This window comes from Brassica napus, chromosome C6, assembly GCF_020379485.1.
Source record: "Brassica napus cultivar Da-Ae chromosome C6, Da-Ae, whole genome shotgun sequence".
NCBI classification, from domain to species: Eukaryota; Viridiplantae; Streptophyta; class Magnoliopsida; order Brassicales; family Brassicaceae; genus Brassica; species Brassica napus.
In genome coordinates this window covers 31,861,276-31,885,135 of record NC_063449.1, presented here as the reverse complement: position 1 = coordinate 31,885,135, position 23,860 = coordinate 31,861,276, and the positions used below count along the sequence as shown (strand labels likewise).

At 35.9% G+C, this 23,860-nt stretch overlaps 4 protein-coding genes and 1 pseudogene across 7 annotated transcripts; 2 read left to right on the top strand and 3 right to left on the bottom strand.

Annotated features, from left to right (window-relative positions):
- Nucleotides 1-445: 445 nt before the first annotated feature.
- Nucleotides 446-2,293, bottom strand: LOC111207061 (annotated as a pseudogene).
- A 226-nt stretch (nucleotides 2,294-2,519) lies between these two features.
- On the top strand, nucleotides 2,520-3,597 carry BNAC06G20540D. Its single transcript, XM_013854498.3, has 2 exons — nucleotides 2,520-2,927; nucleotides 3,004-3,597. Exons 1-2 carry the CDS (start codon nucleotides 2,631-2,633, stop codon nucleotides 3,439-3,441), a joined length of 735 nt encoding a protein of 244 aa, XP_013709952.1. The 5' UTR covers nucleotides 2,520-2,630; the 3' UTR covers nucleotides 3,442-3,597.
- A 4,085-nt stretch (nucleotides 3,598-7,682) lies between these two features.
- Nucleotides 7,683-13,648, bottom strand: LOC106381021 (synaptonemal complex protein 1). Of its 4 annotated transcripts, XM_048760357.1 has the most exons (19): nucleotides 13,388-13,558; nucleotides 13,175-13,288; nucleotides 12,965-13,028; nucleotides 12,582-12,789; nucleotides 12,379-12,504; nucleotides 12,111-12,209; nucleotides 11,084-11,760; nucleotides 10,743-10,991; nucleotides 10,533-10,661; nucleotides 10,371-10,439; nucleotides 10,185-10,295; nucleotides 9,850-9,957; nucleotides 9,661-9,771; nucleotides 9,490-9,576; nucleotides 9,299-9,400; nucleotides 9,111-9,218; nucleotides 8,956-9,039; nucleotides 8,801-8,863; nucleotides 7,683-8,163 (listed from the first exon to the last, which is right to left on the bottom strand). In XM_048760357.1, the coding sequence occupies exons 4-19, from the start codon at nucleotides 12,697-12,699 to the stop codon at nucleotides 8,059-8,061; spliced, it is 2,346 nt and encodes a 781-aa protein (XP_048616314.1). In that variant the 5' UTR covers nucleotides 12,700-12,789; nucleotides 12,965-13,028; nucleotides 13,175-13,288; nucleotides 13,388-13,558; the 3' UTR covers nucleotides 7,683-8,058. The 4 variants fall into 4 exon arrangements, with proteins under 4 accessions (XP_048616314.1, XP_013676336.1, XP_013676337.1 ...); XM_013820882.3 differs by lacking the exon at nucleotides 12,965-13,028 and having other exon boundaries at nucleotides 13,239-13,288; nucleotides 13,388-13,648; XM_013820883.3 differs by having other exon boundaries at nucleotides 12,965-13,288.
- A 2,529-nt stretch (nucleotides 13,649-16,177) lies between these two features.
- LOC106381020 (probable mitochondrial adenine nucleotide transporter BTL2) lies at nucleotides 16,178-18,504 on the top strand. Its single transcript, XM_013820881.2, has 4 exons — nucleotides 16,178-16,613; nucleotides 16,689-16,992; nucleotides 17,741-18,208; nucleotides 18,305-18,504. Exons 1-4 carry the CDS (start codon nucleotides 16,258-16,260, stop codon nucleotides 18,371-18,373), a joined length of 1,197 nt encoding a protein of 398 aa, XP_013676335.1. The 5' UTR covers nucleotides 16,178-16,257; the 3' UTR covers nucleotides 18,374-18,504.
- Nucleotides 18,468-22,601, bottom strand: LOC106381019 (probable pectin methyltransferase QUA2). Its single transcript, XM_013820880.3, has 9 exons — nucleotides 22,238-22,601; nucleotides 21,227-21,927; nucleotides 21,021-21,150; nucleotides 20,698-20,938; nucleotides 20,403-20,616; nucleotides 20,149-20,324; nucleotides 19,516-19,819; nucleotides 19,299-19,440; nucleotides 18,468-18,967 (listed from the first exon to the last, which is right to left on the bottom strand). The coding sequence occupies exons 2-9, from the start codon at nucleotides 21,913-21,915 to the stop codon at nucleotides 18,809-18,811; spliced, it is 2,055 nt and encodes a 684-aa protein (XP_013676334.1). The 5' UTR covers nucleotides 21,916-21,927; nucleotides 22,238-22,601; the 3' UTR covers nucleotides 18,468-18,808.
- Nucleotides 22,602-23,860: the final 1,259 nt, after the last annotated feature.

Here is a 23,860-nt window from a genome sequence, read left to right as displayed (position 1 = left end):
AAAAACCTTAAAACTCGAACTAAAGTAATATAGAGGGAGTATTAATTAAGGAATTAACATATCTAAAGAAAAACAATAATAAAGTTGTGTGAGGGAAGTTAGTTAGTAATGTGTGTTATATATCCAAAAGTGGGAGTAGGAGTTAATGTGAGTATTAAAGTTGCATCGGCATTCATCAACCTTCCCTTCTCCCATCTTTAATTTTCTTTATTGTCTCTCCATTTATTGACCTCAACTCTTCTTCCTTCACAGACTCCGGTCCTATCATCATCATAATTCATACGTGATACATACATATATACATACACACATGATCCATCCACCCATAAGAATTCACCACCAAATCCAATCTGTTTTTTGGTTCTATTTAAGAACATAAGCCATTTAATGATGACGAATGATAGTGATGGCGATATGATAATGATGATGGTGGTAGAGGATAAAGGCCAAAACAGACAGAGAAATTGGTTAGAACTTCACATCTAAGAGCATCATTATCCATGATACCCATTAAGGGTCTCTTAACCATTTTTTATTAGTATTTAAGGAGTTTATTAGGCTAAGAGACTTTGTTAAGAAATTTCTACTTTTATATCCTCCATTGCAAGTCTTTAATTTTAGAGTTCTTTAAAAAAATTGTGCATTTCTCTTAACATCAATAACTTTGTAGATGATCTTCTTGTGTTACAAGTTACGTTACAGAAACTGGATTTGGATGGAGAAACAATGTAGTAAAAAAGGAGAAGAAGGTTCTGAAGCATACTAATCGAAATGTTGCCTTAGTTGCATCTCGGTTTCACTTTTCCAAGAAGCGTGAGAGGATTGTCCTCTCATTCTTTTGCTCTTCTCTTTATCTTTGATCGCAGAGCCTCTCTTCTTGGCGTCCCGGTAACGGCTGGTCACCACAAACCGGGCATACCATCCCTCTCGCGCTTGTATATGTTTTCGGCACTCCACATTGCAGACACATCCTAAAATCATGAAAAGAAAACACTAACGAAGCTCGGATGTGATAATAGGAAAGAATATGATGAAGAGACTTAATTTATACCTTAAGAGATCTGCAGCTTCTTCTGCATTAGGATTGGTTGCAGTAGATATCCGCTTCTCACCATTCTCTGAAGATGGTGGTGGTGCATCGATATCGTTTCTTACTCTCTCATGGATCCCTACTAGTTGAGGTTTTTCTTCCACGACAACACCTATAAAACCAGCTGAAACAGTCAGTACTTAACCGAGAAAACGAAACTAGATAGAGACAACAAACTCAGTTCCTGGTTTGCTATTTCACAATATGTATGCTTTAAGGTGTACCCAAACAAGCTTCTAAATCAACCTTTCACATCTATTTTCATGTTATCCCTCTATGATCCAGTGAACCTACTAAACATGGGGATGTGAATGGCACTGGTGGGGTACCTTTAGGTTTAGCTTTCTTCTTTTTGCGGGTAAGACGCTTAGCGTGCTCAGCATCTCTAGCTGTAGCTTCTTCATCAGCTTCTATACGGTTGTTTAGAAACTCAGGTGGCCATGATATCTACACATAGAAGCAACACTATAAGCTTTCTCTAGTACCACAACCAGTTTACACACTTGAAACATCAACAAGATTTCTTTATCACATAAAAAAAAACCTAAATCTCAATTACACAAAGCTACAAATCAAATTAACTTTTCTTTCCAATCAATGATAAGAAATCATTTCAGCTTCACCGCGATCTACAAAAAGAGAATGATGATGACCTGAGAGAAAATGTCGTTAGCTGAAGGAAGGCCCGAGTGTTTAGAGCCGGAGTGAGATGCAGAGAAATCAAACACAGACGAAGAAGATCCGTATCTTTCAACTCCGTGATTCTCATCATCGTCTTCGGAGTTCTCGTAATCTCTCTCCTCTGCATCTTCTTCGTCGAGGGGACCGATAGAGACGACGATTCCACCGAGATAGACGACGGCTGGTTCCATCGACGAGAGATTCCGTCAACGAGAGATCAGATTCAAGGAGAGATGGCCAGAGACAGTCGGTTTCGTCGAGGAGTCAAGAGAGAAGGAGAGAAGAGCATCCGTCGAGAAAGAGAAGAGAAAGGTGAATGTGCGACGCGTGTCCCAAAACCCCGTCTCTTGTGCACTCTAATTAATATACGTCTCTTGTTTAATTAAGCAATTTTCTTTCTTTTTTTAAAGCTAAAAACACTAAATACCGGTCATAAGAGACCGCGATGAGGCTGCTCTAAGCCTTTAAATGAGACTGTTTGGAGTTATTGAACACACCCAACTTGGAAACTCACACATCATGCTTCACATTACTTCCCCTCTTCTTCTTCTTTTTTTCTTTTTAATTCCCCCAGAAATAAAAATATCCAATTTAAAAATGCAATAGTAACTAAATATTTTAAACTATTTATCAACCATTTTAAAATTCTTATATTGGTATTTAATTCCATTACTCCATATGAACCGGTGGAGACATTAACTCCCCTGAAGATGTTCCTACATGCATATAAATAGAGACGATCTTCGTATACTTTTAAAATCTATCTGCTCATTTCCGTATAGGATCAAAGAGAGATAGAGACAGTTTAAACTTACCTTATAAGCATAAATTACTCGGTGAAACAAAGACTGATAGGATAATGGTTTCTCGACAAGAAGGAACCCTCTACACCAGAAAGAGGGATTTCACAATCTATGGGGAAGAGTTTCATAATTCATTCAAGAAGAGCAAACAAGAAGATCCATCACAGGGCAAACTTCAGAGGCATAATTCATTCAAGAAGAGCAAACAAGAAGATCCATCACAGGGCAAACTTCAGAGGACTATGATCAATGAACGACCAAAATCAGAGAGTATGAGATCAATTACCTTTGATTTTGAACTGCATCTCCACACTCATCTACCTTCAAATTGCCAAAAATCTTTAGAGGCTAAGGTTTGTATCAAGTTCTTTGTATTTGATATCTATGTGTTATGGTATGCATCTAAAACATGCATGCTTATATTTTCAGGGATATTCGAGAGCATCTGAGGATCATAGTTCATACCCCAAAGATCCCGTGATTGTTGGACGACCTAAGATGAGCCTAGACCTAGAGCTGAACCTTTCACCTTCTTACTCACCTTCAACAACCACAACGAAGATAGATGAATCCAGAAATCACAACAAGACTGTGTCATCATCGAAGGATAAAAACTTGACAAGTCAGAGTAAGAAGACAACAATTGGGACAGGGTTAAACCGATCACTGTCTTGGCTTGCTTTTGAAGGTGGTGATGATGATCACAAGGAGCAAGAGATGGTAACAAAAGTGTGCATGAAATGCCACATGCTGGTTATGCTGTGTACATCAAGTCCTGTTTGTCCCAACTGCAAGTTCATGCACCCGCATGATCACAGCTCTACAAAACTGTTTAAACCATCAAATTTGCTGAGGCTCATGTGCTAGGCTCTACAGTGGTTACTGTCTTACTGGATCTATAATATTTGTACGGGAATAATATGAGACAGAGTCTAGACAAGGACAAAGTTATGTATATACGCTACAAGTACCAAAAAACTTAATTTTATGATTTCTATGAAAGACATTCCATCTCTTTGTTCATGGTTTAGATCTCTTAACCAGTTAATATTTGCATTGAATTGTACTTGAGATGACATATACATGTATGTTAGAGCATCTCCGAAAAGATTCTCTATTATAGAATTTTGCAAATTCCATATTTGAAGTTTCAAGGTGTTTTTCTCCAAAATCAAAATTTCAAATTTAATTTCAAACTAGATTTTGATCCGCGCATCCGCGCGGATATATTTTTCAAAAATATGTTGCTATTTGTTTTTATATCACTATTTAGGATTGGGCAAACAACTCGTATCCGAAGAACCGAACCGATTCCGATCCAAAAAAGTAGTACTAAACTCGAATCGAAATTAATTAAATATCTGAATTATTCAAAATTTTGGTATTTAGAGAACCGAAACCTTATCCGATCTGAACCAAAGTATTTCAGGTATTTGAATGTATCCGAAATAGATTTATACTAGTGTTTGCCCTGTGTGTAGCACAGGAAAAAAAATTCTTACTAAAATAAACACATTTATTTTTTCATACTAAAATAAACACAATCTGATCGTGGCTTTAACATGTATTAAAATTAAAATTTTGGGTTGAATATGTACTAAACCACATAGATCATCTCCTAATAATTTTAGGTGTTAAGAGATGACAAAGAATGTTATATATATTTTCATAGTCATAAATTATGTATAATATACATCTAGAAAATAGTCGACAAAAAAAAAAAAAAAAAAAAAATACATCTAGAAAATAATAACAATTTACAGCAGTAATAAATTAAAACATCTTTGTTTACATATTTACTTTAATCTCCTCCACACAAAACACTGCCGATGCCCGATATGCTATCTTCAATCTTCTCATTCCCTAATAAGATAAGATGTTCTAGCTTTTTTTATTACCTTATATCCATGATAAACCAAAATATATCACCCAAAAAAACTCAATAACATTGCAACTTTCCATGGTTAACTGAAAGAAAAATGATAAAATATTTACTTTAGTATTTCCATGGTCTGATTTTTAAAATCTATTTGTACAGCCTGGTCGTCCCTAGCTTTCTTATGAATAATCAACTAAAACGAACTTCAAGCTGAGTCATACAAAAAGAATAAGAAGAATGACTTTGAGAAGATAAATTTTAATTGGAATAAAAATATTCATAATGCTATCTATTTTGTTGCTAACACAAAACCCCAAAAAATTGAAGAGATGAAACGATTGAGAATAAAGAAGGGAGTGCAAATAGAAAAGAATTGAAAATTATATAGAAAATGTAACAGTTTGAAATCGTGCATAAAATTAGAGATTAGAGAAAATTTAGGGAATCAAGTTATTAAGTTCAATAAATTAGAGATCGTGTGTTCATTTTCTTTAGAGACAGTTTATTTTTAAGACTGTTTTACTTTGCGATAGATTCAGATTTTTTATGTTAATAATAACTATCAAATTCTATGATTTTAATGTCGATGATTTACCCCTTCAGCCACCTCTGACGTTATAGTGATGATTCATCAAATCTTGAGTTGAGCGGAGTTGCAAGTATTTGTCATCTTCTTTCACATTTGTTCTCTCCGTCTATAGCAAAAATGTAAAAGAATCTTTAAAAACATAATTGACAAAAACATAGAAAACTGATATCCATAAATTAATAAGCAATAGGTTACGCAGTAGTGATTATGGTTGCACAATGCACATGGGTAATAAATATAAACGTAAACGTTATATTATTGTTGCAGGACTATGAAACACTTGCTTCTTCCTTTTGATAACGTGATGTACCTCTTTATTTTGATAATTCAACCTCAAATGAAATGTAAAGAAAAAAAGTTTGAAGGCAAGATGATATAAAATTTTGTTTGTTAGAGATACAACGTAGAAGAAAGTGGAGATGATTTGATACTTTATACATGAGATGAAGAAAACAGTTTGAGAAGATATGAGTTAACGTGGGCAACTTTTTTTTCGAGAAAAATTAGGAATATAGGTGGTTACAAATTTAAATTGCATAAAAATAAGAGATGAAAACAAATCAATTAATTTTTAAAAACTTTTCCACATGGCATTATTCTATTCGTCAGGCGACTTGCGAATTAGTATATAAGGAATACTTATATATATTAATTATTTTTAGATTTAATGTACATAAAAACATCCATAATATATATGATACTTTTAAGTTGGTTTAAATACTTGAAAATATATACAAATAGTCAAAAATAAATATCTAAAATAGTTAAAGTATACTCAAAACACCAAAAAACTTAAAATAATTATTGATTCTCTGTCCAAATATTTAAACCAAACCAATTTATATGTTAAGTTTAGATACTCTAACATATGGTATTCAAATTTATATGTAATATATTATTATTTTTTTAGATTTTGGAAAATTTAGAGTATATAATGAATTTTAAAAAATTAAAATAGTTTAAATGGGTTATTCTAATCAAAATCGAACCCGCAAAGATCTGAACCGAACCCAGACCAAAATTTAGAAATATCCGAATGGAGCTGAAATATTTGATCCCAAAAACCCGAAACCCAAACAGACACGTCCCAAACCCGAATGGGTACACGAACACCCACCCTTAGTCACTATTATATATCATATATGTGTCATCATATAATTAATCGTATTTTATAAATACCATCATACAAGTAACCATATAATTAATAGTATTTTATACGTACCATCGTATAAGTAATCACATATATTATATTTTTTAAATTTTATGTGAAATATAAAAATCATACTTTAAGTTGGTGTTTGAAATTAAGCTTTGTATTGTATTTTTATTATATATATTTTAAAAAAAAATATAATGGTGATTTGAAAATATTTTAGTAAAAATCAAATTTTAAATATATGTATATTTTTGAATAAATTTTTGATATAAATCAATTTTAAATTATTATTTTAATTTGAACAATGTATATCAAGTAACATAAGCCCATTACTTTTTAATATAACATAACAGACTTCCAATTTTTCTTAATAAGATAAGTCCATTACTTTTTTTTCTTAATATACTACTATCAATGTTTCCAAACAACATAGTTAATATTTTTATATTTTTTATCTATGTTGTCAAACAAAAGCTTAAAGTACTTATACTTTAATAAGATAAATTTAACTTCAAAATTATTTGTAATTTATACTATGCTCCTTATATTTGTCATAATTAATATAAATCCATAAAACTTTTGTAGATAACTAGCACATATATAAAAATATTATAGTAATATTAATTAATAAAATTTTACACTAAATATAAAATTATAAATAGAAATACATAATTAAATATTAAACTACAAAAAATAGCACATTATTACATAAAATTATTTTATTAATGCTCCATTAATTTGGTTATACAAAATTTGTTTGGACAATATTTTAGAAGTTCCGGAGAAAATATACTAGACTATTAGTGTTGTTGTAATATTTAAATTTGTGTGATAATTATATCTTCATGTATATATCTTCTTAAATTTTTTTATTAAGTTTCGTTTGTAATATTCTTGTTGTCTAATTCTACTTTTAAAATATTATAAATCTTATTTTGATTTTTAAAAAAACTTTTATGTGTAAAATTTTAATTTATAAAAATAAATTTAAAATATTTAAAATATACAAAAGTTTTAAAGATTAAAACTATGAATGAGAAAATCCTTAAGAATCATAAATGTGATATACAATTAATTATAAGGACCAAGATGCAAATAAAAAGATGAAACTTCAAATTTAGAGTTTTGAGTAGTGAAACTTCTTAAAACTCTAAATTGGAAGTTTTGAAATTCTTTATTTTTAGAACAAAAAATTCTATATTTGAAATTATAGAGTTTTTTTCAAGGTATGTTCACGAGTCACCTTTTTGGAGATGCTCTTAGAATGGGAAACTAAACATTTATGGATACTGACTATAGCTATGTTCAAGGTATGTTATGCCAGAGCCCAGAGAGTGGAGTCACTATGGCTAATATCACCGGAGGATGAAGAAAGGCTTAATTATAAAGCTGTTATACACCAAGTTATTTGAATATGGTTCAGTAGCAGCTAGCCACGATGCTTCATATCAAACGTATGGACTAGAGAAAATGACAGGATGTGGTTAACTTAAAAAAGCTGAAACATATCGTAAAGCTAATATGATCAGACACAGATTCAGGTGGAGGGAATGTTTTACCACAAAGACTCGTGAACCAGAGAAGCTATATACTGTTAAACAGGTGGGGAACAAGACCACGACGCAACCTGACATTATAAACATCAGACGGAGATGTATTTCTGTAAGACTGTAACTAGTAGTAGTAAACAAGTTCTTCAACCATACTAGTTACTCCCCCAATTAACAAATGAGAAACTCGATGCAATAGGAAACGTCGGTAATCACAAGGTGTGACCAACATTTATTTATCGAATGGTGTAGCAAAGAGCTTAAGAGTGCGGAAAACAGTTTTAGGATCCGAGCTTAGCTTAGATTCAAATCAGTCAAACGCATAAGGATCATCAGCATAAGGATTGAGGGAGCCTTCTGAAAAAAGATCTCCTAGGTTTGCAGACTGTGGTGGATGACTCCTTATGGCTGCCACCTGTACATGTGGAAAACATTCTCTGTGTTAATACACCACAGATGTGATCACATCAAACATTTACCATATTTTTTCATGTTTTGAGTTATATATATGAGAAAAAGACAAAAATAGCACTAAATGAAGTTTATGTTCCCAAACTAGCACTCAAGGTCAAAAGTCACAAAAATAGCACTTAATGTTTTATCAAAAGTCACAAACTTAGGGTTTAGAGTTAAAGGATGGGGTTTAGGATTTAGGGTTTAGGGTTTAGGGTTTAGAGTTTAGGGTTTAGATTTTAGAGTTTAGGGTTTAGATTTTAGGGTTTAGGGTTTAGAGTTTAGGGTTTAGGGTTTAGGGTTTAGGGTTTAGGGTTTAGAGTTTAGGGTTTAGGGTTTAGAGTTGAGAAATGAGGTTTTGGGGATAAGATTTCAAATTTTGAAAAATTAAAAAAATTAAAATTTTCAAAGGATAAACTTAGAAATGTGCTATTTTGGTCATTTTAGTTTTTGAGTGCTATTTTTGTGATATAAACTTAGAAAGGTGCTATTTTGGAGATTTGTATATATATATATATATAACTAATTCTGCTTCACCACTAGTTTACTTGGGCGAGATTTATACATTCCAAATATTTAGCAAGCTTCAGTGGATCTACCTTAGCGATACTTCTGGGGGTCTTGGCTTTGGGTGTAATCCGTGTAGATCTCCTCCTTGGCTCCTGTAGCCATAAGAAAATATGAATCCCAACTCAGTTGTTGAACATATCTGAATATTTAAGATGAACCAGGGTTAATGGGCAGAATAGGTTACCTCAAACATTACTGTGCCTCCTGTTTTCATTCGTTTTGTGGTCCTCCCATCGTTCGTTTCAGTTTCATATTCACGACGAGCCACCTGCCAAGTTAAATCCACAACAAATGGTGACGTCACGAGCACATGTAATGCATAGCTATCAAGTGTTTTACCTTGCTATGATGCTTTTGACTGCTCATTAAGCTTCTCGTATTTGCATTTTCAACTTTTTTCGACATCTTTGTCACAGGTGTTTCTGCTGCCTTTACAAAAGGTGAATCCTGCATTTTCATCCATGAGAATGTTATGTATATTTACATGTGCAGACTTTGACAAAGCAGAAACAATTATATTTTTCTACCTGTTCGTCGCCATCCTGCATCACTGTTGCATGCTTGCTTCTCTTGCTAGCAGGACGAGCAGGACGAGGAGCTCTCACTTTGACAGATGAAACAGAGTATTCCTACAGAATGATCAAGTTATCAAAGCCAATATGTGTTAAGTGATAGCTAAAGTATTCTTTTAGTTTATCAAAATGATTGTTGGGCTAACCTTCCTAGAGTTCAGTTCTTGCTCTTCAGGATCTTTGTCACTCATAACCCTCCATTGCATTTGCAACAAAGCTCTTTGCCTCTCTTCCTGCAACGATAACTCGTTTTAAGTCATCAGGTTTTAAACCTTTAACACGTGAAACTTTTATAATAAATCTTGATAGACACGAACTTTTGATCTTTGAAGATCTAATTCATCTTGCAACTTCTTGCATTCATCTTCATACTGACACTTGAATGCTTTCAACTGAACATCATGCTCGTTCCTGAGTGTTGTTATCCTCTGGATAAAGATAAAAAACCATATGAATACTAGAGGATTCATATCCTAATATAACTATTAAATTGTGTCTATTGGTACCTCTGTTAATTCAGTTTCAGCCTGAATCTGAGCTTGTCTCAGCTCCTCATCGTGCTTAGCTTTGAGATTGAACTCCCTAGTTTCGTGTTCCTTCTGAATTGAGAGTGTCTGCAAAACATGCAGTTTAATCAGGCTACTAGTTACCCTGCTCAGCTATAACGTCTAGACAGAAAAGACAGAGAAAGGGGACTTTGATTCAGATATCTGCATCTACTACTACTAAACCTATGATTTTTAGGGGTTAAAGTCGTAGAAATTTCCTTCTAACACATGTATAAGCTTATTCACGATTGGTGATGTTCAGAAACATTAAGTTTAAGTGGAGATTACTATACCAGAGAAGCATGATCCTCTTGAATGGCTAGCAATTGCTGCTTTGATTCGGCTTTACAATCTGAAAGTTCTTTGTCATATTTAGTGGATAATTCTTTGATAACCTTCTCAACCTGAAATCAGGACCAAGAACATGACAGAACCATTATCAAATAATTGTTCGGACGATTGAGACTGTCAGCATATACCTTTTCCTTTTCTCCATTAATAATCTCCTGTTTCTCCTCATCATATTTCCTCCGGATTTCATTAATGGCCTAAAAATCATATACGTCAAATGTTTGGGTGTGTTATATTTAGATTTTGCATACTATTCGAGCATTTATAAGGAGAAAGTGATCCAGATATACCTGGTCATTCCTCTGAGATAACTCCTTCAAGTGCCTTGATAATTCCAACTGTTTATTTTCCAGCATAAGAGCATATTGCTTCTTCGCTTCTACAAGCTTAGTTTCAACAGCTGCTAGTAGCTCCTTGTCCTGCGATGGAGTTCATATATGATGAGTACTAAAAGGTGGATAATACTCATAAAGCCTTGTCCAAGATCTATCTTGTCAAACCTCTGTGGTTTTCTGGTCCCGCTTCTTCTCATTTTCCTTGCATTGATGGATAAGAAGTTCTTTCTCTTCAATAACGCTTTGGAGCTGGTTCACCTCTTCTGACAATGAATCGACACGCAGCTGATTGCTCTGGCTCTCTTTCTGCAAAATTTCCATTTCTTCAGCCTTTCTCTGTGCATCAGCCTGAATCTTCTCATAATTCTCTTTACTTTCAAGCTCTGATGATGAAAGCTTTAGCATCAATTCTTGCTGCGAGATGTATGAACAGATTCAGTATCCCAACTATGCATTGATGATTTTGATAGAGATATGTACAAAGTGATGAACATATATATATCTACCGTCTTATTCTCTGAGGCCCTCAGATTTTCAGACAATGCTTCGAATTCCTCTTTCAGCTTTGCAATCACTGCTTCTGACTCATCATTTGTTGAAACTAGACATTTTGCTTCAGACTCTAGTTTTTCAATTGTCTGCCTTGCGGAGCAGCGTTCCTCGGCAAGTTGGGAGACCAATGACTCTTTAGCTTTCTTCAGTTCCTCTCTTTGTTCATATAACTCATTACCTGATGATTGCAGAGCTTCTTTCTGGAAGGTTACACTCAATAACTCTCCTTGGAGTTGATTGAATAACGTTTGAGCATGATCAGAGGCAAGATCTCTATCCTTTTGGAGCAACATAAGGTGAGTGCCATATAAAGCATTTAGCTTATCAAAGTTTTTCATGAACACCAAGTTCTTTTTGTCCAATTCACCCAACTCAGTTGCCAAAGAGTGGATAAAGCCCTCGAGCTTCTTGACCTCCTGGCCTGAGTTAATCAGTTTCTCAGATAGATTATCCGCACTCAGCTGAATATCCATCTTCTCTTGTTCCAAATTCTCCTTGACGCCAACAAGGTATTTGGCCTCATCTTCTTTTGAGGTTAACTCCAGCCGCAGCTTCTCAATTTGGAAGTTTATATTCTCAATGTTGACTTTTGCTTCAGCTATAGCTGCTTCAGAATTTGCTATCGTAGCATCTGCCATTAAGACGGGAAATTAAGTAGATTTCAGTCAAATACCAATACAATCATATAGGTATAACACGGACCAAAAAAGAGTATTTTTGTTATAAGTTGATATACCAGTTAAGACTCCATACATAAAGAAACTTTATAGAGCACAAATGTGCGTTCCTTTGAATAATAACCTGTATGCAAGCGAAGAACTGGCTATCTTTTTCCATCTAAAAAGTGAATACCCTTCAGAAACACTGAATTTTAAACACATTTGGTGCGTGGGTACATGCTTAAGCTATTAAATCAGATAAACATGTGGCCTAGTGCATGTAAGGAATGACAGTATGAATCTATCAGATTAAGAAATTTACCTTTCACCTTTAAGAGACTGGCAGTTCTACACTGTTCACTAAGATAAGAGTTTTCTTTCTCTTCTTTCTCGAATCGTAGCTCCTCTAGTTCCTTCTCACCTGCATGGTTAACTTATTAAATGTAACTAAAGTGTCTAACAATATCCAACAAAAGAACAACACAGAAATATTGATAAACCATATTGAAGCAATTCAATCACTTTCAAATCAAAGGCTTTCCTATGAAAGAGAAAAAACAAAAAATGCCTGAGACAAACTAACAACTTACGGCTTTTGATGTTTTCTTCAGCGGAACTCAGTCTCACAGAGAGATCTTGCATTTGCTGCTTTAAAGAGTCAATTGTTTCCGCACTAGTGGAGAATTTGGACTCAAAGAACTCCTTATCCTTCTCAGCTGAGGAAATTTAGGAAACAGATAAGGCAACATTACACCATAAGTAATTAAAGGACCAATGTGCTTCTACTATATACCTTCTTGAACCTGAGAAGCCAAGTGCTGCAGAGTCTCAGTAAGTTGATCACAGAGAGTCTTGGTTGAAGAAAACTTGGACTCCATCCCTGTCCAAAGCTTTTCATCCTCCTTTTGCATCACCCTGAGCTTAGCATTCTCGTTGAAAGCGCTCTGCAGCTTTTCCTCTAAAGCAAGTATATGATCCTTGGATTTTTTCAGCTTAGAGTTCTGCATCATGGGAAGAACTTCTGATCAAATGCACTTCTAGCTATATATCAGAGAATAACTTAACAATAACTCGAACAATATGTTCCCATCCGATAATCAAACACTCGCAAAACTGAGCAGAGATCCGATAGAACGTCAAGGAGAAACACAATCCTAGCAACACCACCATACATACCTCTTAACCACATGGATCAAACTTAAGCCTGTACAGATTCGACTGGAGGAAGCACAATCCTAGGCTAGCAACAACACCATACATACCTCTTAAGCACATCGATCAAACTTAAGTTTGTATAGAAGGAAACGGGATAAGCAATCGGAATACTAAGCAGAGATTCCAAATCGAAGAAGCACAATCCTAGGCTAGCAACAACACCATACATACCTTTCAAGCACATCGATCAAACTTAAGTTTGTATAGAAGGAAACGGGATAAGCAATCGAAATACCGCCAATTCGAGATCGGGTTTCATAGAAGCCTGTTCCTTCACCAGTTTCTCTGGAAAATAGAAGCGAAGATCATCAGAACAGTGCAATTTCAGAAACTATCGGAGCGAAATCATCAAATCGAAGCGAAACGAAACAACAGAAAGCAAACCTGCAGTGAACTTAAGATTCGAGAAGTTTCCGGAAGAGACGGAATCGTGAGGTTGACGCGAGGAGAAGGAGGATAGATTCTTCGCGGATCCAGCCGCCATCGATCGAATCTGATCCAAGCTCTTCATCGCCGGAAACCCTATCTTCTGCATTTTCGAGAGTTCACGAACAAAAATCGCAACTGTTTCTATTTTCCCGCGCTCTCTCCTCTCTCTCTCCCTCGAGTATGTGAGAGATGATTAATGGACGATGACGTTGGCGGTAGAGCCGTCCGGTATTTAAATCGTCAGAACCGAGTCAGCCCGGCATAAGGCTAAATGAAATGTGCTGACGTCAGCAAACCGCGTGATTAAAGAGGAGCCAGGGTTTGGAATTATTGTACAATTAGTACAAATACAAACGTTTCATGAAATTACACAATTAATACGAAATTACATAATTTCCATAGATTTAGCATTTCTATCATTGATTTCTTATTTTATTACAAATTATAAAAATTATAATTTTCTACTACTAGTAATTTATTTATTTTATAAAATGCATATTCATAATTATATTTACATCTTACTAAATTATTTTATGAAAATTCATATAGAACAGTTGTTTAGGAATTGTCAACGAGGTGAGTTGAGTGTGGTTCCATCCTTCAGACATAACCGAAGTCTGGAAGAAACTCTGAACATCCTTTATCATTTTAGGACCCACAATGTGCTAGTACTTTTGGTAAAATAGACCGGTCAAGCCATCTTCACCGGGTGCACTGCTCCCTTTCACACCAAAAGCGGCAACTCTGATCTCATCAGTAGATACAGGCTTCGTCATCATCTCATTCATACTTGGTGTTACTTTGGCTTGAAAACCTTCAAAAAGAGGTTCCATATCCGAGGGATTGGAGCTCATGAATAAATCCCTATAGAATTCCACTGCAATGTTACCCTTGGAACCTTCTGAATAGTTTTCATTCCCAAGGATGTCTTTCAGCATTAGCACCTTGTTTCGCATCCATTTCCTTCTCACCACATTGTGGAAATAAGCTGTGTTTAAATCGCCATCTTTGAGCCATTCAACTCTGCTTCTTTGCTTCCAGAAGCTCTCTTCCTCATTGAGTGATACCGCCAAATCATACTTCATTTTCCGCATGTGGTTGTAGTTCGGGAACTGTTTTGCAATTTTCTGCTTCCAAAGACTGCTTAAGTCTCTCAATTCTAGTTTTAGAATTCAGATGTTCTACCCGTTTGAGCTTTGATAGCTCAGTTCTACACCTTGCGATCCTGTCAAGTAGGCTTGGATCATCGCAGGGACCATTCCCGAGCCAAGCTTTGGCTATAGCTTCCTCAACACCCCTCTTCCCAATCAACCTCTTATCAAAGAAAAACCGGCATCTATTCTTTTCTTCAATTTCCAGAGCAAACTCTAAACGGATTGGTCTATGGTCAGAGGCTCTCATGTCCATATACTCTGTTTTAGAGCGAGGAAATAGGCGAAACCAAGCATCGTTCCCAAAGCTCCTGTCAAGACGACATTGCACCCATACTTGATCTCTCTTCCCAGCCCGGGATAGTAGATTCCCATGGCTGATATGTTCCTTGATCTTACATGCTTCAACCATATTACGGAAGTCCCAAAAAGTCGATTCAGACCTTACAGTTCCTCCGAGCTTTTCACCATTGTGCATCAATTCATTGAAATCTCCGATAAGGCACCAAGCTGCATCGCGCTGAATACCAATGCTTATCAACTTGTCCCAAACCAGATTTCTTCTACCAGTAACCAGATTTCCATAAACGCAGGTAAGGAAAAACTTCATAGATCCAAGTGTGATTTTCAAATCAATGATCCTATTATCACACGACAGGACTTCCACCACATAACTACTCTTCCACATTACAGCTAATCCCCCGCTCAAACCAATAGGATCAACCGTAACACACTCATCATAACCCAAACTTGTCTTCAAATGCTCTACGTAACTTTTTTTTTGCTTAGTCTCCATAAGAAACAAAAGGTCAGGAAAATACACCCGACGCATCTCCCCCAACCGTTGAACTGTCTCAGAGCTTCCTGCTCCTTGACAGTTCCAGCTCAGAACGCTCATTGGGATGGCAGCGGCTTCAAATCGGAAGCCACCGTATTGTTTTGGGTTTTGGTAGATTTGTTTGCAGATGAATTCGTAGGGTTGTCTGCCTTCCTTTTCCCTGTCGAGTCGGAGGAGAGAAAGATGTTGCAGTATCCTCCACCGGGAGACTGTTCAGTTTCGTATTAGCTTTGGTTCTTCTTACCCAAGCATATTCACTATGCTGAAAAAGTTTAATATTTTTTTATTAATTTCTATAGTTAATAATAAATTAAATTTTGAAAGAGTAACTCAAATGTTTAAATATTAATAAATATTTAATTAATTCATATAAAAATATAAAAAAATTCAATTCTTTTTTATAAATTATTCACCATTAATTCGTATTTTCACTTTTTTCTTTGGTGCCACACATAAACTTTTTATTTACACTTTGTTAAATATGTTTCAAAACATTTTTATTGATTAAATAACTGATGACTATATTTTTTAATTTGAAATCAGTTTTTAATACAAAATATTAATTAATTTTAATTAAACTACTTTATCAAAAGGGTTTTCACAGTAGATTTACCGTTGATATTGAAATTCATTTTTGTTTAACTATAGAAAACTTTGAATTTTGAATTCACTATTGATTGCTATCTTTACATTATTTTTCCATTTGGTGCTATAACAAATTAAATCAACCACTTCGACCCATGAACGGTCTGACCGGTCCTAAACCACTCAATTGACCGGTCCGCAACTCAGCTCTCCTCTACAAATCCTAAAGAATATTCTTCTTCATTATCCAAATGCCAGGACTCAACATCTTACCTCACGATCCCTCGTCTCCCTCCAGCTCCAGCGACCTATCCAATGAAGCTTTCTTCATCACAGGAGGTTTGTTTCTCGAACCACCAGACCTCTCGTCTCCCTTCTTCCGCTCCATCTCCTCCAAATGCATTTGCCCAGACTCAAAGCCTCTGCATTTCACCGGTCACCGGAGAAACCAAACCCGTCTCCGTTCCGACAAGAACTTGCTTTTCCTGTCCGTAAGCTTGAGTAAAGACGAAAAAACAGTTTCTAATGGAGCGAGGAGGAGGAGAAGCGGGACCATGAACACACGGAAGCATCTCTGGGCTGGTGCTGTAGCTGCCATGGTTTCAAAGTATGCATCTTTCGATTAGTACACATTACAATTTGACTTTACTTTTCACTGATATCTTGTTGTTGTTGATGTCAGAACTTTCTTAGCCCCACTTGAGAGGCTAAAGCTTGAGTACACAGTTCGCGGTGAACAGAGGAACTTGTTGGTGGTGGCTAAGACGATTGCGACCACGCAAGGCTTCAGAGGGTTCTGGAAAGGCAACTTGCTGAATGTTCTCAGGACGGCTCCTTTCAAAGCCGTCAACTTTTGTGCCTACGATATGTACAGAAAGCAGTTGCTTAGACTCGCTGGGAACGATGAAGCTACTAACTTTGAGAGGTTTGTTGCTGGTGCTGCTGCTGGGATCACTGCTACTGTTCTCTGCTTGCCTCTTGACACTGTAGGTTCTTACTTCTTTTTAGATCAAATATGAGACTTTAGCAGTAACAGTAAGAACATGCATGTGGGAAACATTATGGCTGCAGTGTGTTCTTCTACTGCGTAGATAGGAACCAAACTAGAGCCACTTGACACTGTAGGTTCTTACTTCGTTTGACCATTTTTAGATCAAAGATTAGACGTTTGTGTGTTTAGAGTGACATAAAGGTCAAGCATTACTGCCTTTCTTTAGAGCAAAACAAGGGTCAGGACAATAAGATCATGCACATGACTGGTCCTGAACATAGTGAAATGAAACATTCGTCTCATGTCCGAAAATTGTAGTGGTTAGTTAATGTATACTCCCTCCGATCCCAAAACTAGGATTTTCTAGAGTTAATTTTTGTTCCAAAATAATAGATTTTCTATAATTTTAAGGTACTTTTAGTAGTTAATGTTGATAAATTTATACTTTCAAGAAACATTAATTGAAAATATTTGAATTGATTAAATACTATTGGTTGATAGTTATTGGAAAATATATAGTGAAATAAACAATAAATTTAATTGTAAACATTTATTATATACTCTATAAAATCTTTCTTTCTGAAAAAGAGGGAATATCTATCACTCGCCCACAAATTGATTACTGAAAAAAAAATATGTATTGATTATTTAGTAATTTTTTTTAAGTCTTATAAATCTCAGGACTGACTCTGAACATGTATGTGGGAACATTTTGATTGAAATGTGTTCTTTTTACTGCTTAGATACGAACCAAACTAGTGGCTCGGGGTGGAGAAGCCTTAGGAGGGATCGCAGGAGCGTTCAAGTATATGATCCAAACCGAAGGATTGTTGTCTCTCTACAAGGGTCTAGTCCCATCGATAGCAAGCATGGCTCTGTCCGGTGCAGTTTTCTACGGCGTTTACGACATCCTTAAGTCATCTTATCTGCATACACCGGAAGGCCGGAAAAGACTGAAAGACATGAAGCAGCAGGGGCAAGAACTCAATGCTCTGGACAAGCTTGAGCTAGGACCTATTAGAACTCTTCTGTACGGTGCTGTAGCAGGTGCTTGTACTGAAGTAGCTACGTATCCTTTTGAAGTAGTGAGACGACAGCTTCAGATGCAGATTGGTAGAGACAAGTTGAATGCTTTGGCTATGGGGATTAATATTATTGAAAGAGGAGGGATCCCTGCTTTATACGCTGGGCTATTACCTAGCTTGCTTCAGGTTTGCAAAATAGTTCATACCGCATTATTACCAAAGTCAACGTGCATTTTCTAAAGCTTGATATGTTATTGTTGTTACTTTGTTTCATGTCTCCAGGTCTTGCCTTCTGCTGCAATAAGTTACTTTGTCTACGAGTGTATGAAGATAGTGCTTAAAGTAGAATGACAAGAAGATAATAGATTCCAAGAGCATTCATGCATCAACACAATGCAATGATAGTTTTGTTCTACTTTTGATCCTTTGAAATTGCTAAAAGATATTGAAAATGAAAATACAACTTCAACTTATTTGATAAACATCATCTTCTTCACAAATGTGGATCATATTCTTTTCACTGTATATAAATAATAAGTATTTTTAAAAATAGTAAACCTCAAAAGTAAAAATAAATCTAGATTCTGTAAAATGGGAACTCATGAAACCAGATAAAGTTACTTCACCGGCGGTCTTGCGTCCCCCCGGCGAGATATATATATATCATCTTCTTACTCCCTTTCTTCTTCCCCGTATAGCCACCACAGTTCAATGATGTGAGACTTGGAACAAAAATAAAATTAAAAAAGTAGACAAAACCTGTGTCTATGTCCTCCTTGTTCTTGATCAGATTGATTGTCTCTTGGTGATTGGTTTTTGGCAGACGAGAAGTCTCTGTTCACTGCTGCTTTCAACCTCTATGACTCTAGCTTCCCACTTCAACTGCGTTGTCAAAGCTCTGGCTGCTTCCACCAGCTGCGCCGTGTCTCGGATTATCACCCATCCCTGCACCCAAGTTTTGCTTTATTGTATGTATAGCTCCAAAAACAAATAACATTTCCAAAGTTTTGTTTTATTGTATAGCAATAAAACGATATTTTGTTCAAAAATAATACACAAAGGGAATACATTCACAAAAATAGCATTTATTAAAAGTTAAAAAATATTTTTTATATAATATTTGGATTTAGGGGTTATTGATTAGAGTTTACTATTTAGTATTTAGGGATGGGTGGGATTACGGGTGCTATTTTGGAGATTTTTTTACTTTGGGTGCCATTTTTATGATAAACTTTAAAAATGTGCTATTCTTTTGAGAGTAAAGAAATGTGTGTACCTCTGGACGAAGTAATCTATCAATCTCTGTGAATATTTGCATAAACGAGCATGAGCTCCGGAGCTTGCTTGTCTGAAGAGTCAAAAGATTGTCTGCGTGGACAAGATCGTATGTTCTCGGATAAGACGGGAATGCTTCACACCTGAAAGTTATTACAAAAACAACGCTGAGAAACTGATTCCGTAGTGTTAATGAGAATCTAACAGTAGACTCTCACCAGTCGTGCAAAACTCCGACAAAGCCACGGTCAAGGATCATTGGGAGGTGGTTTGGTCCAGCTGTAGGGACAACATTCATGACCCATACTGATTTCTTTGCTTCCAACAAGGCGGAGTTGAGGCCACCGTATTGAGCATTCATGTCCAAAACGTTTCTTAGCATGTTGTAAGGGGGTGACGGGTCTTCGTCGCCGGGTCTCTTGGGGTGATCAGAGAATATCAGAGGAGACAAGAGTGACCAGTATTCTCTTACATTTACTTTCCAGTTCTCAGCATCTTCTCCAACCACCTCCTGGTGAAGACCTATAATCAAACCACCCCCAGGAATCAAAATAAGAACCACACAAGCTACAGAAAAATATGAACTCTTAAGGCAACTGTAATTAAGAGAACTTCCATTGCAAGGATGAGGAAGGGGTTCTCAACAAAATATAAAATAGAAAATAATGGTTAAATGTTGAGAGAGTATCTCAAAACTTGAGAACTCCTTCCACTAGTGTCTCAAATATTTTGGAAGAGGTAATTTATAGTGTTTATTAATTTATCGAATATTAGTTTATAAAAGTTTCTACTGTATGAGGGAGAGGTTCTCAACAAAACATAAAATAATTAAAATATTAAGAGAGACTAACCATAGAGTGAAAGTTCAGTCTTGTTCATGTTAGACCGGCTAGGCCATCTTGTCCTGCCTTCAATGGGAATCCACCTACGGCTACGTGTTCCACCAAGACACATCTGAAGCGGTCTGTAATAAGGAGACTCGACGTCGTGTCCTTTGGAACACACAGAAGGACCAACCCCAGGCTTCCTGTTTATACAACATCTTAATGTAAGAAGACTTGATAAATATGTAGTTCATATAAGGGATGGTGTGTGTTTCACTGACCGTGCACTGTAACATTTGGTTTTGATTGTCTTTTTCCAGACAACTGTCTTGTCTTGCTGAGACAAAAGAGTCCAACAGATGCTTTCAGCAAAATCATGAACAAAGTTCCATCTTTTAAGATCCTCTTTGTTACGAGCATTTGTGAGGGGCGATGTCCACACAAAATAGCCTCCTGGCTTCAGAACTCTATCGACTTCTACAAGGAGAAGCCCATCTGTACACAGAGGAATTCAAACTTACATCAAGGCCAGGTCCTCCAAGGAAAATGGGAATCAAAATCATTCTGAAGTGTTACCTTTCTGGTCCCAATCAATACCACACGTTGAGCAATGCAACATATCAAAGGAAAGAGAAGGATATGGCAATTGCTTTGATACAAAAGAAGCAATCATCGCAGGTAAGCCCCTCTCAAGTGTTAGCTGGACTTGGCTACCTGACGCTTCATAGTTTGCTATGCACATGGTTAAAAGCTGTTTTGAGAGTAGATGTGCCCCAAAGCTACCATAACCACATCCAATATCCAATATAGTTCTCACCTGAAACAAAACCAAGAATAAAAATACCATATAAGAATCTGAGCTGAGAGGGATAATAAAAGATGAGAGTATGTTGACTTACACCAGCTTCAATGAAGTTATCATTCTTAATCCCAATCATTTGAGCAATCTGATGGGAATAATCTTCAACCTCATCAAACATAGGAGACGCAGAACGAAAAGATATCTGATCATCATCCATCATCATCATCCTGTAAAAAAACAAAACCCAAAGCTTTAGCAATTAAACCAATCAAATCAACTATATCAGCAATGCATCATCATCACCTCTTGTTGATACTACCAGAAGTCAAGACTTCATTAGCAGTAATCTTAACATTACGAAACCAGATAACATCTTTACCCGTCGGCCACCTAAGAGGAACCTTATAATCCACAGGCGGCAAAACCAAACACTCCTGTTTCGAACCAGACCCACAAAACCGATCGTTTTCATCACCGTTGGTGTAACCCATCTCAAGACTCTCAGAGACATTAAAGCAAGGAACATAGTTCTCAGCTTCTACATCACAATACTCCAACTCTTTCCACCTGCTGGGACCAATAGAGATCTCCCCAATATCCAATAAATCCGAAACGAGCTGCTCCTGCAACCTCCTGTAGTTATGATACACATGACCACCTCTCGGTGACGCCGAGATCGAAAGCGTCCACCAGAAGGAACCGGCTAAGGCGAGAACAACGATGAGAACCAAACTGATCTTGAGAAAGAGGAGAACCAATCTGTGCCTGCTCCTCGGATCACTGCCGTTGTCGCCGGTTTTGGAAGGGGATTGAGTATTGTTGGTGAAGAGGAAAGCGAAAGGAAACCGTAAGGTTAAGCTGCTGCTGTCTGTTGTAGAACGGCCTCTGATCAAGTCTGTTTTGTCTTTCATTTGAGAGTCTCGTAGATCGTCAGCGCTGTCGGAAACTCGTACTCCTCCTGAGATGCCACGTTGTAGTGGCATCGAAGACATGTTGAAAGATCACTGTTATAACGAAAAGTAAAACTCTAATCAGATGAAACTAGAAGAGATTCGGACAAAGCTAATCGATCTGATGATGGAAACTAATGTTTCTGACTGAAAATTACTGAAACTGTAAACAATAATAAAGATTCGGATCTCTGCCTGCCGCTCGAATTAAGCATCCGCAGATCCATGAATTCTGAGGGGGGGGGGGGGGGGGAGATGATCGAATCAGCTCGAGGAATGTCAGAAAACATCGAAATCTAAACCACAATCGAATCGAATCAAAACAAGAAAAAAAAAAAAAAACAGAGTGGAGAAGACACGACACCTTGTTTTTTGTTACTCCCTCGTGTTCTTGGAGCAGAAGATACAAACTGTATTTACAAAACGAATGAATCTTTAATCTTCTTCGAGATATAGAGAGAGATATGAGCTCTGTATCTCTCTATATGATATATATCTACGAGATGAAGCTAGAGAGTGTGAAGGAGAGTGAAGCAGAAGCAGCAGCAAGCGTCGTGTATGGATCTAATCTCGACAGTGCTCCTGAGAACTGAATTTATTAACAAAAAATAATTATCTCAGTTTAAGAAATGATTCCGTTGGCAAGGCTCTCGATTACCATTTTTTTTTTTTTATAAACATACAGAAATAAATAAGTTAGTGGAATAATCTCTACTCTCTCGCGTTGAATTAATAGAAAATGGAAAATCTTCTCTGTATTTTATTTTATTTTATTTTTGGGTTATGACCCGTCGTATTTAAGGGAAAAAGAAGAGAAGCTTCACATGGGTACATGTCTAATTTCTATCATGTAATTAAATCACGCTGTGTTTAATTTACTTAAATTTAATTTAATTGTTGACCTTTCTCTTTCTTCCCATGAAACATTTGGCGGTGCATAAAAACAAATTATATTTATTGACTCTTCGAATTTAATTTGAGTAATTCGACTGAAAAATTAGGAAAATGTTTAATTAGTATAGTTGACAAATTTAAACCCTGAGATGCCTAATGGAGTAATATAATTCTACCTATGATACTTACTTTGCGCTGAGTGTCTCACAAGCTTTTGTTAAAGGTTATTTTGTCGGTAGTTAGTGAATTTTTTTTACGTTATGTCGAAATTTGTTTTATAGCCTTAATGACATTTACGTGAACATCGTGAATTTCAGTAAACAACAAAAAATATATTACCCTTTTATTTTTGTTAATTATCTTTGAATTATAAGTATCATCGTAACGGCATGCGAACTACCGTGGCTAAACGACACTAGTTCATGTTGTTTTATCAAACTGAATATTTTGATATCAAATTTGGTTTATTTTGCGTTGCTTTTTATTTAAGTTTATTAATTTCTTCATTATCAATTTTAGTTTGCCAGTCCATTACTCAGCTGTGATTTCAAAATTATTAGTTCCTGATAGATCATAGTATGCCACGTGTTATATATATATACGAATGAATACAATGATAAGTTTTTTATTATATAAAATAGAGTTGATAGCTAAACTTTGAATAACTACAAAAAACACATGATAAATGCTATGAGAAAAAAAAAATTGGCCGGTTTAGGATATGCCCTTCCGATCAGAATTTGGATTATAGAACAGAGTGTGCATGTTTTCGGTTTGTTTTTTTTTTCAACATATATAGGTTTGTCTTCTCATCCAAAAATCAATGCTTGACAGAATTAAAAAAAAAGAAGAAGATATTTTATATGCAAAAATCACGATCATTTATTAGCAAACGCATTGGTAGGAGACCAGTTGCCCACTTGTACACGCCAATCACGATAAGGTTAACTTCCGAGGTAACAGCATGATTATTGGAGGTTCTTAGAGTAGAGTTCTTATCAGAATATAAAAATCCATGTTTTAACTTTTAACTAAAAAATTTAAGAACCGGCTCTTAAAACTTTTATTTAAAAACCGGTTTTTAGTTTTTTTA